At 38.4% G+C, this 14,226-nt stretch overlaps 1 protein-coding gene across 1 annotated transcript in view; it reads left to right on the top strand.

The window, feature by feature from the left end:
* The window catches only part of TTN (titin), a 237,258-nt gene that overhangs the window by 120,180 nt on the left and 102,852 nt on the right, over positions 1-14,226 (top strand). The window contains 13 exon segments of the mRNA XM_054515423.1: positions 51-1,826; positions 4,445-4,555; positions 4,908-5,033; positions 5,288-5,371; positions 6,324-6,407; positions 7,015-7,125; positions 7,296-7,511; positions 8,766-8,849; positions 9,355-9,453; positions 9,989-10,063; positions 10,983-11,063; positions 11,992-12,096; positions 13,463-13,540. Of these exon segments, the coding sequence (XP_054371398.1) occupies positions 51-1,826; positions 4,445-4,555; positions 4,908-5,033; positions 5,288-5,371; positions 6,324-6,407; positions 7,015-7,125; positions 7,296-7,511; positions 8,766-8,849; positions 9,355-9,453; positions 9,989-10,063; positions 10,983-11,063; positions 11,992-12,096; positions 13,463-13,540 (3,030 nt within the window).

Consider the following 14,226-nt stretch of genomic DNA (forward strand, 5'->3'; position numbering starts at 1 on the left):
TGTCCGTGCAGCTCTTAAATTTAGAACTAATATCTTTTATGTACATAAAGCAACCAAGACAACTTTGCCAGAAAAGAAAGTACCTGTTCCAGTTCCTCAAGAACCAAAGTCCATTGCAGGAAAGGCAACACCAAAGCCTGAAGAGAAAGCAAAGCCTTTGGAACCACAAAAACCAGAAGTGGCTGGAGTGGCCCGAAAACTAAAGCCTGTAAAAGCAATTCAAAAACTAGAGCCTGTTCTGACATCTGAGCAGCCTGAGACTGTTTTGACACACGAAAAATCAGAATCTGTTGTAGCATACCAAAAAACAGAGCATATTGTGTTCCCTGAGAAACCAGAGTTTGTTGTGGTACCTGAGGAACCCAAACCTGATGTAGAGCCCAAAAAACTAAAATATGGCGTGATGCCCCCAAAACAGAAGCCCGTTGTGGAATCCCAAAAACTAGCCCAGGTTGTAGTGCTTGAGAAACAAGAATTTGTTGTGGTACCTGAGGAACTCAAGCCTGATGCTAAACCCGAAAAACTAAAATATGGCGTGATGCCCCTAGAACAGAAGCCCATTGTGGAATTCCAAAAAGTAGCACATGTGGAAGTGCTTGAAAAACAAGAGTTTGTTGTGGTACCTGAAGAACCCATGCCAGATGTAGAACCCGAAAAACTAAAATATGGCGTGATGCCCCCAAAACAGAAGCCTATTGTAGAATCCCAAAAACCAAAGCGTGTTATAGTGCCTGAGACACCAGAGTCTGCTGTGGTACCTGAGGAACCCAAGCCTGATGTAGAACCCGAAAAACTAAAACATGGTGTGACGCCCCCAAAACAGAAGCTCATTGTGGAATCCCAAAAACTAGCACAGGTGGTAGCACTTGAGGAACCAGAGTTTGTTGTGGTACCTGAGGAACCCAAGCCTGATGTAGAGCCCCAAAAACTAAAACTAAAATATGGTGTGATGCCCGCAAAACAGAAGCCCATTGTGGAATTCCAAAAAGTAGCACATGTAGAAGTGCTTGAAAAACAAGAGTTTGTTGTGGTACCTGAGGAACCCAAGGCTGATGTAGAACCCAAAAAACTAAAATATGGCGTGATGCCCCTAGAAGAGAAGCCCATTGTGGAATTCCAAAAAGTAGCACATGTGGAAGTGTTTGAAAAGCGAGAGTTTGTTGTGGTACCTGAGGAACCCATGCCAGATGTAGAACCCGAAAAACTAAAATATGGCGTGATGCCCCTAGAAGAGAAGCCCATTGTGGAATCCCAAAAACTAGCCCAGGTTGTAGTGCTTGAGAAACAAGAATTTGTTGTGGTACCTGAGGAACCCAAGTCTGATGTTCCACCCCAAAAACTAAAATATGGTGTGAAGCCCCCAGAACAAAAGCCAGTTCTAGAATCCCATAAACCAGAACCATTTATGGCCCCTGAGGAATACGAGCTCATAGTAGTGTCTGAGTCAGAGACAGTTGAATCAACTCAAAAATCAAAGCGTGTTGTGGTGCCCCCCAAAACAAAACATTTTGTGCGGGCCCAAAAAACAGAGTTTGTAGCAGCTGAGGAAACAGACCTTGCTGTAGATTTCCAGAAGTCAAGGCCTACTGCAGTGTCCAGAAAATCAAAGCCTTTTGTGCCAGAACCTGTCATGGTGTCTGAGGCACCAGAAACTGTTTTAGAATCCCAAAACCTGAAGCCTTCTACACCTCTTCGAAAACCAAAGCCTGAAGTGGCATCCAAAGAACCAGAGCTGGTTTTGGCACCGGAGGAACCACCACCAGCCAAGGTGGCCGAAAAGGAGCAGCATGTTGCTGCTAAAAAGCGAGCAGCTGCACAGCCTAAAGGTATCTCTTGTGCATAGGATCTCTTTTCCTTCCCTCAAGTATGTTGTTTCACTGCTCATCTTAAAGCTTAATATATGTAACTAATATGTACTAATATCTTCAAAGAACATGCAATGCCCAAAAAGCTGTCCCAGAAAAGAAAATTTGTCTAGCTGTTCCTGAAAAAAATAAAACCTACATCAGTCAAAGCTATGTGTTATCATGAATACATGACAATCACACTGAATCTTCTTTAAGTAATATTTTAACCTCTTTTGTTCTGTCTGTCGTTTTTGATCTGTTTTAAATGATACTCACACTGAGTATGAGTGTGTGCTAAATTATTACTTCAAAACAAGTCTGTTGTCCTCTGTGTTTCAGTCTTTGTATTTAATACTGAGTTTTATTGTAACTGTAAAATGAAATGCACTAATATCTTTGAAGTGCCTGAGATGGCTGAGAGGACTGCTCCAGAGAAGAAAGTGCCCCCTGCTCTATCTAAAAAAACAGAAGCTTCACTTCCTAAAGGTACATGTCACCACTATTATCATCATAAGAAAGGATGTTATTTACATTTTAGGGTTATTTTAAATTAATATCAGTTTAAATTGATGTTTTACTGTTTACTCTGATATCAAAAATGTAGGAGAAATGTGCCAAATATGAATTGCTGTGCAGGGGTGTGAAATGTTTTTCTTAACTTAAACCATCCAAACTTTTGTTATACTGGGTTTATGTCATATCAAGCAGATATTATCAATTCCTGTTTATCCTCCTACCAAAAAAAAAATGCCAAAATCTTATAGATGCAAGAGAAGGAGTTTGTAAACAGTTGTTCACATTATTAGTAGGGATGGCTTCATACATGGTTTAGTGGGACTAGGCAGTGTTATATTTACAGTTAGATTTGATGATTCTAAAATTTTTTTCCAACCTTGATGATTCTATGAGGAAAGACAAAATAGACAGAAACTGAAGGTTTCAGCAGAGAGTGGCAGTTTTAGTACATAGAGCAAAATAATCACAAATATCTCTATGTATCTGTATCACAGAGCAGAATATCTTCTTTAAACTGTTATTTCTAATTTGTCTGTATTCAGGTCATACATTAACATTTTCGACTATGGGATTTGCAAAGTTGCTACTTTGTATAAATACCATGAAAGAGCTATAAACTTACTGTCAGCATGTAAGACAGTGAGCCTTTAAAAAGGCATTTATAATTGAAATACAAAAAAATTACTAAAGACACTAAACTGAACACACTATCCATTGATGCAGTGATGCATCATTTAATTTCCTTTAGAACTCCCAAGCTCTGGCCAGAAAAAAAATTCCCTCTGCCATCAGATTCTCTCCATCTGAAATACAAAGGCATTCCTCAAATGAAGTACCATCTCAAAGTCATGATATAATTTTTTTAAAAATTGAAATTAATATAAGAGAAAACAGTAATAAGCAACATGTAGTGATTAGAATGAAAGCCAGGGGATGACAGAGGGAAAATATGATAATTTAAAGCAGAGGGGGAAAATGCAGAAATAGAAAAAGAAAGGTGAAGTCAACCTGAAGGATAAAAATAGTAATAGTAAAGGGGCAAGTAAAAATATGGCAATGACTGACCAGCACAGAGCACAGTCATTTATGAAACATGACATTAGGATTCCACAAATAAATCTCTGATCATCTGTTACTAAGAAGCCAGATAAATTTTCTACATTTCCACCCCGACCAAGAAACAAAGACCACACACAGAGTTCCCATCTCCTGTGGGATGTCTTGGACACCCTGGTCATTCCACGGGTTGGAAGCAAAGCAGAGCTGATGGCTGAATGTAACCACAGCACTTTCTCAAAAAAGACTGTGTGCATTTACTACTGGTTGCTGTATTGTTACATAGCCATCTGCAGTGCCCACAAAACTAAAATACACTAATATCTTTGAAGTTCCCAAGGTGCCCAAGAAAGGTGCTCTGGAAGAGCCTACACCTGTAACTGTGCCCAAACAGCCAGAACCAGCAGCAGTTCGAGGTACCTGTGGCTTTGTGCATCAGTCCAAATGAGACTGTCCTTATTGTCTTACATGTTATTTCTGATGTCTCTTGTTGTTCTGTTCATTGGTGATTTCCTGAAATTTCTGCCCTGTGGGGGTTTGTGTGTGTGAGCCAGTGAGAGAGAGAGAGGTTGATGCTGTGAGACCACTTTGGTTCCTTCATGAGTGCATCTCCAGTCTACATGTCACTGTGCATCCTCCTGTTGTGTGTACCAAACTGACTGCTACTAATATCTTTGAAGCACCCGAGGTGCCCCGGAAGGCTGCTCGTGAGGAAAAACTACCTGTGCCCTCTGCCAAAGCACCAGAGCTTCCAGCACCCAGAGGTACCTGTCCTCATGGATAACTTAACACAGAATATACTGAATCCTCTTCTCCTAAGCCTTGTCCTACCCTCTCCTGGCCTGTCTCTGTTCCCTGACTGAGACTGCCAAGGCTGTGTGTGCTGGGACAGGGGTGCTGCTGCGTGGTGTGTGAGGGTCTGAGCTGGCTGCTGTGATGTTCTGTGTCTGTGTCGCCCTGGCTGTTGTTCCTTCTTGCCATGTCTTCTCAGCTATGTAAAAGTAAATGCACTAATATCTTTGAAGTGCCTGAGATGCCTGAAGCTGAGGTCCTGGAAGAGGAGGAAGAGGTGGAAGCAGCAGAAGAGGTGGCAGCAGTTGCTGAGCCTGGAGAGCCAGAAGTCTCTCCAGCTGAAGGTATAGGGTGGTGTCCTGCAAGAGCCTGCCATGCCCTGCACATTGCTGCAGGGCTCAGCGTTCTTTGCCCCCCTGCACTTTTGTGGGAGGGCTGCGAGCAGCATTCTGTCATTTTGTATCTCTGTATGTCAGCACACTCCCCACGAGAGAGGGTGGGGTTTTCCAGAAGCCCCCCTCTCAGTAAGCCCATACTTCTGCTCTTTGTGGCTTGTCCACCTTAAGCAGGAGTGATTGGCTGAAGAGGACACCCTGGTAGTCAGTCAAGTGTTCACTTTCCTCCTTTCCTGCTTTGCCATCTGCCTGTTTGCTGACCTTAAGCTCTGTCAAGTAAATGGGTCTAATTTCTTTAAAGTGCCTGAGGTGATTGAGGCGGAGGAGGCAGAAGAAGAGGTGCCAGCGGTCGTTCCCCCAAAACCTGTGGCTGTGCCCAAGAAACCTGTGGCTGTGCCAAAGAAACCAGAACCTCCTGAAGCTAAAGGTATATCTTTGGGAGAGAGGTTTTTTATTTTACTGTATTGATTAATATTTTCATTTGTTATCCCTTCTTTTGTGTAAGATTTGTTGTTTGTCCTTGACCCTTAACCTCTCCTGGACCAATCTTTGTGGATGACTAACCAACCCGTCACTAGAGGAATTTTATTGTGCTTAAAAATATCTAAACTCTTTGATTGAGTCTTATGATCTTCCCTACTAATTTAACTGTGAAATTAAGATGCAATAATATCTTTAAAGTGCTCAAGGTGCCCAAGAAAGCTGTCCCACAAGAAAAGATGCCTGTTGCAGTACCCAAACAACCAGAACCACCACCAGCCAAAGGTACAGGTCGCTATTAGTATCATCATTAGAAAAAAAAACATGCTTTTCTGGACTTGAGTTTAACTAATTTTTTGATGGTGATCAGAGATAGGTGCCTAAGGAAGATGAAGTGCAATGTGTAGTGTCAAAAACATAGCAGAAAAAGTAGATTTAATTCCTTGAAAAAATATCTCTAGCTTACTGAATTTTTAGTAAAGTTTAAGAATTAACATTTATTGACTGTTTAGTTTAAACAGAATAGCTGTTTTTTCTGAAGAAGAGCCTGAAAATAAGTCTTGAGCTTTAAAAAAGAAGCATTGCATCCCTGAGGCTTCTAATAGATGACAGCAGCAGAATAAGTTCTCTACCTCTTTAAAAGTAAGATAATGCCAATGTACTTGAGGAATTTCTGCTAGCAAAGGGCCGGATATATCTAGTGATTATCTTATTAACACATTAATAGAACAAATAAAAGAAGAGAGAAGTACAAGAAGTATATCCATTTCTACAATAGAATTAAAATGAAAGGAACTGTGGAACATAAAAAGTTAGGAGGAGGTGTGAAGAATGGAAATAATTGATAGGGGAAAAAACAGATGGTGATGATGAATCAATTGGTATGTCCTAAAAAAAAGTTGCAATGACAAAGTAGTCGTGAATTTTATTGGCTGATACACAAATTCACTAGGATTCCACAAATAAATCTCTGATCATCTGTTACTAAGAAGCCAGATAAATTTTCCACATTTCCACCCCGACCAAGAAACAAAGACCACACACAGAGTTCCCATCTCCTGTGGGATGTCTTGGACACCCTGGTCATTCCACAGGTTGGAAGCAAAGCAGAGCTGATGGCTGAATGTAACCACAGCACTTTCTCAAAAAAGACTGTGTGCATTTACTACTGGTTGCTGTATTGTTACATAGCCATCTGCAGTGCCCACAAAACTAAAATACACTAATATCTTTGAAGTTCCCAAGGTGCCCAAGAAAGGTGCTCTGGAAGAGCCTACACCTGTAACTGTGCCCAAACAGCCAGAACCAGCAGCAGTTCGAGGTACCTGTGGCTTTGTGCATCAGTCCAAATGAGACTGTCCTTATTGTCTTACATGTTATTTCTGATGTCTCTTGTTGTTCTGTTCATTGGTGATTTCCTGAAATTTCTGCCCTGTGGGGGTTTGTGTGTGTGAGCCAGTGAGAGAGAGAGGTTGATGCTGTGAGACCACTTTGGTTCCTTCATGAGTGCATCTCCAGTCTACATGTCACTGTGCATCCTCCTGTTGTGTGTACCAAACTGACTGCTACTAATATCTTTGAAGCACCCGAGGTGCCCCGGAAGGCTGCTCGTGAGGAAAAACTACCTGTGCCCTCTGCCAAAGCACCAGAGCTTCCAGCACCCAGAGGTACCTGTCCTCATGGATAACTTAACACAGAATATACTGAATCCTCTTCTCCTAAGCCTTGTCCTACCCTCTCCTGGCCTGTCTCTGTTCCCTGACTGAGACTGCCAAGGCTGTGTGTGCTGGGACAGGGGTGCTGCTGCGTGGTGTGTGAGGGTCTGAGCTGGCTGCTGTGATGTTCTGTGTCTGTGTCGCCCTGGCTGTTGTTCCTTCTTGCCATGTCTTCTCAGCTATGTAAAAGTAAATGCACTAATATCTTTGAAGTGCCTGAGATGCCTGAAGCTGAGGTCCTGGAAGAGGAGGAAGAGGTGGAAGCAGCAGAAGAGGTGGCAGCAGTTGCTGAGCCTGGAGAGCCAGAAGTCTCTCCAGCTGAAGGTATAGGGTGGTGTCCTGCAAGAGCCTGCCATGCCCTGCACATTGCTGCAGGGCTCAGCGTTCTTTGCCCCCCTGCACTTTTGTGCGAGGGCTGCGAGCAGCATTCTGTCATTTTGTCTGTTTGCATAACATTAAGCTCAGTCAGGTAAACAGATCTAATATCTTTAAAGTCCCTGAGGTGATTGAGGAGGAAGAGGCAGAAGAGGAGGTGCCAGTGGTCGTTCCCCCAAAACCTGTGGCTGTGCCCAAGAAACCTGTGGCTGTGCCCAAGAAACCTGTGGCTGTGCCTAAGAAACCTGTGGCTGTGCCCAAGAAACCTGTGGCTGTACCCAAGGAACCAGAGCCTGTGCCTGTCCTTAAAAAACATGAAGTTCCTTCAGTTAAAGGTACATACATCAGTGACTGAACATCTCCTTATCTCTCTTCTCTGAATACCTTTCCCCTTGTTTCACTGATGCATACATTGCCTGATGAATAATCTGATGCTTAAATTTATTATTCTTCATGTTTTGTATGCTCTCCTCTTTTTAGTCATTGCACTTTTCACTGTTATTTATATATATATGTGTCTTAATATTCAAAAAAATGAACATTTACTAATATCTTTAAAGAAACTGAAGTGCAAGAGAGAACTGTCCCAGAGGAGAAAGTGCCTCTTACAACACCTAAAAAGCCACAATTAGAAAAACCAGAGCTTCCTCCAACCAAAGGTACATATTGCCAGGAGGCATCTCCTGAGAATAAATGTTTTCTATACTCTCTCCTTTCTTTATTCATAGCTGCGTCTATAAAATTTGTCAGTTGAATGTAGCATGCCTTAAGAAAGACTGGAGCACAGTCTTTCATGGTTATGGCTACTGTTACTGTGATTTTGTGTGTGCTAGATGTCCTTGTCTTTTTATGTTTCATATGTACATTTATGTACACAAAAATAAAAGAAACCTAATATTTTTTTTTAAAGTGGCTGAGGTACCCAAGAAACCTGTCTCAGAGGAGAAAGTACCTTTTCCTATTCCTAAAATACCTGAATCACTACCAAGTGAAGGTTTGTGCTACCCTAGACTTCACTCTAAGAACAATCCTTTGTCCCGTTCTTCTGAATATAAGCTTTAACGTAAACATTTTCCTTTTTCTCCCATTGTGATGTTTGTAAGTTGCCCACATCATATTTTAGATTATACTAGTCAATATTTCTTGTATCTGTTAGTATATCTTCATATCTGGAAGTAAAATATAGGCTCCAGCACAGGATATGTCTCTTTTTAAGATAATATTAAGTTTCCACTAAATTGGAGTCTCTCAAAAGTTATTATTTATGTTGCTGTTATAATCTTGAATTAATTGAGAGCATTGACATTTTTATTCTTTCCTGTTATGGTAACTCATCCACAAATTTACTCTTTAGCTTATATTTTATACATAAAAAATTCTGTCCTTCATACAAGCTTCACACATGCTTAGAAAGAAAGTGGTTTTCAAAATCTTGCATTAACTGCAAAGGTAACAGATAGAATGATTACTTAACCTAACATGTATTTGTCTGTGTCTGTTGAAGTACCTTTTAGTTATATCTGTATAACTGTTCATGTGAAACAATCTTATAATTGAAAACTTACACCAGTTGTCAATATTCTTTAAAGAATATGAAATCATAAAGGAGATTGAGCCTGAAGAAGCAGAAGAAATTCCAGTTGTAGAAGTTGAAGAAGCCTTACCAGTTGAAGGTATACCAAGTACTTCCCTAGAGGCTGCCACAGACCTTTCTTTCATCATCATCATCATCATCATCATGTGCAGATTTTTCTTGCTCTCTCATTTTTCACACATGTGCCTGTGTCTTGTAGGTCACCTCTGCATTGTAGGTCTTTCTGTGATTCTTCCATCGTTGTGTTCTGGAAGTTTTTCTGATCATTTAACTCTAAGTACAGCCTGAAGATTATTTTAAATGCTTTCATTTTGTTTCTTGTCCATAAGAGTCTTCCCATCATTTGGTTTTCTACTTTTGTTCTCATGTTATTAACATGCTTTTTAAAGTCAGCTTTGATATTTGTATTGTGTGCATGACTCAAAGCAGTAACCTAAGGCTCTTTCATACTCCCATTTAATTCAATGACATTTTTTCACTGGCTTCACTGGAAATGGAAAATGGTGATCTTTAGGTTTGTACTACTCTTCTCATAACCACCATCATAGGAAATTTATTCTAAATCTACCTAATGTTATTTAAAGTGCCGCAACCTGAAAAGAAGATCCCTGAAAAGCGAAAACCACCACCACCACCACCTGCTCCAAAAGAAGATATTAAACTGGCAAAAGATCTACTTAAAGGTATAATCATCTGAAGCCATAAATAATGGTGGAAACTCAATCTTTTAAAATTATACTGATGAACCTTGAAAAGCATGCTTTTAGACTATAATTTTGTGTCTTTTTTATTTCTTTTCTAATGTACTATATTTTAATGGTGCGCCTCACTAATGCTCAGTCCATCATGATTTTTTATCAGCATTTACATGGGTTCTTTTCAATTATTACGGGTAAAAAAATTATTAAAACCATTTTAATCAAGTTAACACATTCTTCTATCCCTAACATAATTCTTCCCCCTTAACATATTCTTAAAAATGAAAAGAATCCCCAGCAATAATTTGCTGGTGTTATATGACCACGGGTTTCAGATCAGTTGTGCTTCCTACAGACCATCTGACTTTTTCTAAACAGTTAATCAGCAAGGATCTTAGCTTTGCAGCTTTTCTCCTTCTTTTACATCAATACTATTAATGAGGTGTTCGGGTTTTTTAGAACACTCCTTTCTTTTTGGAGTCTAATATGTGTTGTAAAATTCAAATAATTTTCTTTAAAGCTCCTGAGGCAAGGAAGAAAGTTGTGGCTGCAAAACCTGGTGAGCCTCCGAAATTGGAACCTCCACCTGCTAAAGGTACCTAGCTAATATAAGACTCTAGCTTAAAATAATCCTCTCATGACCCCAAAGTTGTAGTTCTTAGTGTCTTCTTGTTTAATTTCCTCAAATGTATCAAAACACTGTCTATGTTAGAATGCTCAACATGCATACCCATCTTGGGCATATGTGTTTGTGTTATATTTATGTCCACTTTAATCATACATCATGCAGTCTGTGAGATGTAAGAGATAGAAACACAGAAAAATGAGTTTTTATGAGTTTTATCACTTGTGTAGGTGCTCACTTTGGTTTTCTGCTTAGATACGAATAAAAAATAAAATACTCTTTAAATGTATACACCATTGTTTCAACATACTTAGTTTATTATTTTTCTGAAATGTAACTTTTTTATGTGAGAGGACACTTTAGTCTAGAGAAGGGAATGAATAATGTATTGAGCCAGCCACTTCACAGGTATGCCTTTATATTATTCTTATGTCCTGGAGTTCAAGATAAGCTGAGCAGTGGACATTCCTTCTTAATGCTGTCCCCATGTTTAGAGATTAAAGTGGATCCTTAAGAATATCACAGACAGATAGCTCTTAAGAATAGATATGTAACATAAGCCTATAGTGAAAGAGGATGAGGAAATAAAAATGTTATGATGATGATTATTCTTGAATACACAACCTTTATAGTTTTCTCAAACCATACTTCTCATCTGTTGATTTGTATGAAAACTTTCTCTTTATCCAAAAGCTTAGATGACAGCTGTATGCAAATGATATAGAAAATATATTAAAACTATTAGCTTCAATAGCAACAGTTTAACCTTTGATTTTAATATTCAGTAGTGGACTAGTATTTGATTTGTGTGTTTGGACATACTAGCTGTTGGTTAACTCTTACTGTTGTTATGAACCTATAATAAAATCTGGAATAATATTCTTTTAAGTGCCTGGACTTGTAAAGAAACCTCGCAAAGTAATTCCTGAGCCTACTCCCCCACCAAAAGAAGAAGTTGTTTTGAAAAGAGGTATAGTAACTTGGGTCTGTTTTTAAAAACCCAGCATTTTAACATTGATCAGCATAAATCTATCTGATGTCTGTTTCTTGGGAAAAGCAATTGTAGTTGCAGGGAGGAAGGGGGTAGCCTGAAAGTCTCTCAGATACCAAGGATCTGTAATGAAAATAGAGCAGAACAATGAAAATCTAGTTCCCTCTCTCTCTCTGTGTTCTGTTTTTCTTATCTCTTTGTACTAAACTTGAGAGTCTTCCACTGCCCACAGTGTAAATGTTATTAAAGTTACATGTGTAGTCTATGTATTCTCTTTTGTGGTTTTCTCAAAAGTACCACAAAGATCACAGAACCCCATGGTATACTATTGGACATCATCCCATTTCCTGCAAAGTCTGGAGCACTCTGAATCATTTTGTGCTCAACTGTTGCTTAGAAAGATGAAGCATTAACTCCAATTCTCTTTGGAATACCACAGAGTGATGATTCGTGCTTGTGTACCTTGTACCTTTAAATTTCAGACAACGTAAAAAAAATATAATACTCCATTTTTCAGATGAGAGTGTCATTACATACCCAAGATGGAGAACTGAGAGGGCAAAATCAAGTGAAATCAATAAAATGGAAAACAGACATTATATAAATTTGAGCTCTCCAAATACAATACTTGAGTATTTACATTAAAATTACATTTAAAAAAACATTAAAATCTTTTCTCTCAAATGGACTGCTCTTAATATAAATGTCTTTTTTCCTTAGATGACTTGAATTTTAAATTACTTTCAGAATAGTATCTTGAATAGTTACACAAATCTTCCATTTCTATTGAGCTATATATATTATTTTCTGGTTTCTTTATGATTGATGTTTTAATCTTTGTCTTGTTCAATGTCTTATTCTTTTGTTTGCCTGTGCTTTAAAAACTGAGATTTCTTTTCTTTTGAAGTTCTTAAAAAGAAACCTGAAGAGGAAGAACCTAAACCAGAAAAAGAGCCTAAACCAGAAGTTAAACCAGTACCTACACCAATAGAAAAAATTAAGAAACCTGAAGGTACCAGATTACTATCAAATATATATATTGAAATACATATTTATTTTTTTTTAATCCTACTATTAAGTAGTGTTTTCTTAAGTTCAGGAATGAAACTGGTGTCTTAAAAGATAGCTTGCATTGGCCTAAATGTGCAACTCACCTGGATGCACAACCAAGTTTGACATCCACATTTGAGTCTGAATTCTGTATTTTGGGATTGTTTCTCAATCTTCATTGTGTATAGAAAAGAGCTTTAAAAATATTTTATATAATACTGATAAAAACATAACTACAGCAAAACAGTTAATCCAAGCAATTTTTAGGTAACGTTTTACAAGTATGTGTCCTTTTACCCATTTATAGTTTCTAATTTACTCAAATCTTACTCTAAGAAATGTATGTTCCTGAACCTTATGAACATCTGAAACTGTTTACATGTAAAAACAATGAAAGCTTTTTAAATACACTTGAGGGTATTCTATTTAGGGATTTAAGGTGTTTTAATATATCTTAAAAAATAAAAATATTATTTTAAAGTCCCAGAAGTTCCTACAAAGAAAACTGAGATACCTGCCATAAAAAAAGAGGAGAAACCTGTGCTTGAACCAACAAAAGGTACAACTGTGTGGTGCTCTTTTTCCTTACTGCAGCAACTAAACAATATTCAGTGCTGAATATCATGCTATATTAACATAATGCATTACTGTCCTCCAGTCTGTCATGACTACTGTGTCCTCAGTAACCATTTTGCAGTCTTCTGGATTTCTTGTTGTCTTTATTCTTCAATGCTTGAAAAAGTCATCTTTTTTCATTGTTTACAATCTTGCTTTACAATAGTTAATCTCAAGGTAATTTCTTGCTTTTTGGCACAATAAAATAGAAACCAATGAATTCTGTCTTCATTTAGCTCTCTGTGTGTTGTTTATCCTAACTTCTAATGCTCAATGTGTTTGCAAAAAAATGTAAAAAACTAACCTACTTGTAATTTCTGTGTTTGAAATGGCAGAAACTAAGCAAGCATCTGTCCCAGTTCCTGGGCCTGAACCTAAACCTGTAGTAGGTAAGAATTTTTTAGTTGTGAATACTGGTGAAGCTTCTCTTGTGTGTCTAGTATTTTCCATTCAGGGACTTCTTGCTCAAAGGACGTTCATAGAATCATAGAATACCAGGTTGGAAGGTGACTTCACGCGTAATCTGGTCCAACCTTTCTTGGCAAAAGCACATCTTTGACAATATAATTCAGCACCTTGTGCAGCAGAATACTAAAAGTGTCCTCACAATGGCCTTTAGAATTAAGAAGAATAGAACTTTCCTACCATCTACAAAACATTTTAAAGAATATCATACTTAAAGTAATGTATTAAAACTTTTTTCTCCCATGCAGCTCTAAAATCTCCAAAACCAGCTGAAGAACCCACTGTTACTGCTCCAGTGACAGCTCCAGTTGTTGGAAAGAAAGCAGGTATTTATATGTATTCTATGCTATTTAGAAGGATTTTCTCTGACATACATAAATACTTTCAGTATAAAAAGAGGGAAGAGCTGTACAATAACTCATTCATTACAGGAAGATTTGAGGTCCTATTCAAGTATTTGTTATTCTAGGTGCTGTCACCTAATTTAAAACAAAAACTGATATACTATGGAGACCAATCTGTGCTCTTTTGTCTGGATAGTAATATGTGTGTCTTTATTTGTTGTCCTACTATGAAATTTGCGTATTTTGTTGTTTTCTTGATGTTCCTCATGTCCTGATATGCGTTATATGAATTGCATCTTGTATTTTCTGTGTAGACAAAGAAAAGTTACACGTTTCTAAATAATCGTTGTGTTGTTTTGTTTCCTGCTTTTGATTTGTCATTGAAGCCCCGAGAAAAACCAACAGTGATGTTGAAGAATTAGAGTATTGCTACTTCTGTCTGATATGCTTAGGACCCTGGAACAAAGCCTGCTGTGAAAAAAAAAAAAAAGAGCTGGGATGGTTCCATTTCCTCTGAAACACTCAGGGAACTGAAGCACTGTGCTCCACCAGCAGAGCTGATGTCCATTCTGCCTTCCCACCATTCAAAGGGCTTCATGTTGCAGTAGAGCTCAGATCTTGGGCATTTGAGAAGCCAAATTATTAAAATTATCTTGGCCATTGATCTG

Source organism: Molothrus ater, chromosome 7, assembly GCF_012460135.2.
Source record: "Molothrus ater isolate BHLD 08-10-18 breed brown headed cowbird chromosome 7, BPBGC_Mater_1.1, whole genome shotgun sequence".
Lineage (NCBI taxonomy): Eukaryota > Metazoa > Chordata > Aves > Passeriformes > Icteridae > Molothrus > Molothrus ater.